At 34.8% G+C, this 1,683-nt stretch overlaps 1 protein-coding gene across 1 annotated transcript; it reads right to left on the bottom strand.

Moving 5' to 3' along the window:
* Window positions 1-110: 110 nt before the first annotated feature.
* Window positions 111-755, bottom strand: LOAG_19067 (zinc finger protein; the record flags this gene model as incomplete). Its single annotated transcript, XM_020451723.1, has 1 exon — window positions 111-755. The coding sequence occupies one exon, from the start codon at window positions 753-755 to the stop codon at window positions 111-113; it is 645 nt and encodes a 214-aa protein (XP_020304474.1).
* Between the last annotated feature and the right edge of the window lie 928 nt (window positions 756-1,683).

Genomic DNA, 1,683 nt, shown 5'->3' with positions numbered 1-1,683 from the left:
GATCAGAAATCTGATGTAGAATGAGACTTGAATAAAGCTTTATTAAAAGAGAAAAATGACAGAAATATCAAAGTCTCTGAGCAAAGAGAATTACATAAGATGCTCAATGTTCAAAATACTCCTGAAAATGTACACTGAGTGAAACTCATATTGCATTCCGAACAAGCGAACGGCTTCTCACCATTATGAATACTCATATGTTCACGCAGAGTCGATGATTGAGTGAAACTCATATTGCATTCTGAACAAGAGAACGGCTTCTCACCGTTATGAATCCTCATATGTTCACGCAGACTCGATGTCGTGGTGAAAATTTTTCCGCATATTTTGCATTCGATCGGCTTCTTACCTGTGCGAGTCCTCATATGTGTACGCAGATTCGATGGTGCAGCAAAATCTTTCTTGGATATTTTACATTTGAACCGCTTCTCACTTGTGTGAGTCGTATTTTCTCTTGACATCTTCCTCTTCCTTTCTATTCTTGTTTGTTCCTCACTGGCTTTTTGAACTGGTAGGTTCAATGACTTTGCGTCATCCTGATCCATATGTTCTTCCAGTCTGGATATTACCTTTTGATACGACTCGAACCATGATCTCTTCGGTTTTATTCTTACACTTGTTTTTTCTCTACTGGCTTTTTGAATTGGTAAGTTCAATGTCCTTGTGTCATCCTGATCAGTTTCGCTTAATTCTACTTCTCCCCCACTCACTTCTGGCGCTGACAGATCTAATGGTCCAATCCGTCCCTCAATCATTCTTGACAATGACAAATCCAACGGTTCTATCTTTAGATATACAGTAGGATAAATTTTATATTGTCGGATACGGTACATAATTAAACTATTACTCTTTCATAAAGACGGTAAGCAGGTGCTGTGAAAAAAGTGATATGAAATAAAGAGCTAACAGCATACAGTACACATAGCATCGTATCAATCCGTGTTTTCGCTTCACTTTTATCTCACAAATAAGTATACAGTATGAAGCATAGTTCGGTAAAGCATAAAGCATCAACATGCTATTGCACGCTTGAACTGTTCCTCAATTATATCAGCGGTTTTTTTAAGATTCTAAAATAATCAAATCTTACCGTAGATAAGTAATATTTTGTTGAAATATTTAATGAATTTTATCCAGTAATTGAAAGTCGAAAAGTCAATCAATAATTAGTATCCCAGCATTATGTGTTTTTTTTTGAAATTATATGATATTTTTGTAAAGATCTTTTCCGAAGTATTACCGCATACCCCCTATTATTCATTTGATGGTATCATTGAAACCATTTTGAACAGCAAATATCAGTTTTGCCATTTTTGATCTGTGTATTATCGACCTAATATATTGATTACTATAAAAAATCACTGGTCATGTTGTGCACTGGCGAACACACATAAAAATTCTAATCCAGGTGTTTCGGATTAATGTGAATTTCTAAAAAGTCCTTAATTTTCAGGTTTAAGCTAAGGTTTAGGCTTGCTGAAAATTTGTCAAGGTTTTTGTTATTTTTGATCAGTGTACTCGATCTCATGTATTGATTGCTATAAAAAATCACTGATCATGGTAAGCACTAGTCATTATTATTGGAACTATCTCTGATAGTAATGCTTGTTCAACTGCCACTGCTATTTGCATTGAAATTCCTCAAATCTGTCACATTTTGGAACTTCTTTTTTGATCAAATCA

This window comes from Loa loa, assembly GCF_000183805.2.
Source record: "Loa loa unplaced genomic scaffold supercont3.1206, whole genome shotgun sequence".
Classification (NCBI taxonomy): domain Eukaryota; kingdom Metazoa; phylum Nematoda; class Chromadorea; order Rhabditida; family Onchocercidae; genus Loa; species Loa loa.
This window is presented reverse-complemented; position numbering and strand designations above follow the sequence as displayed.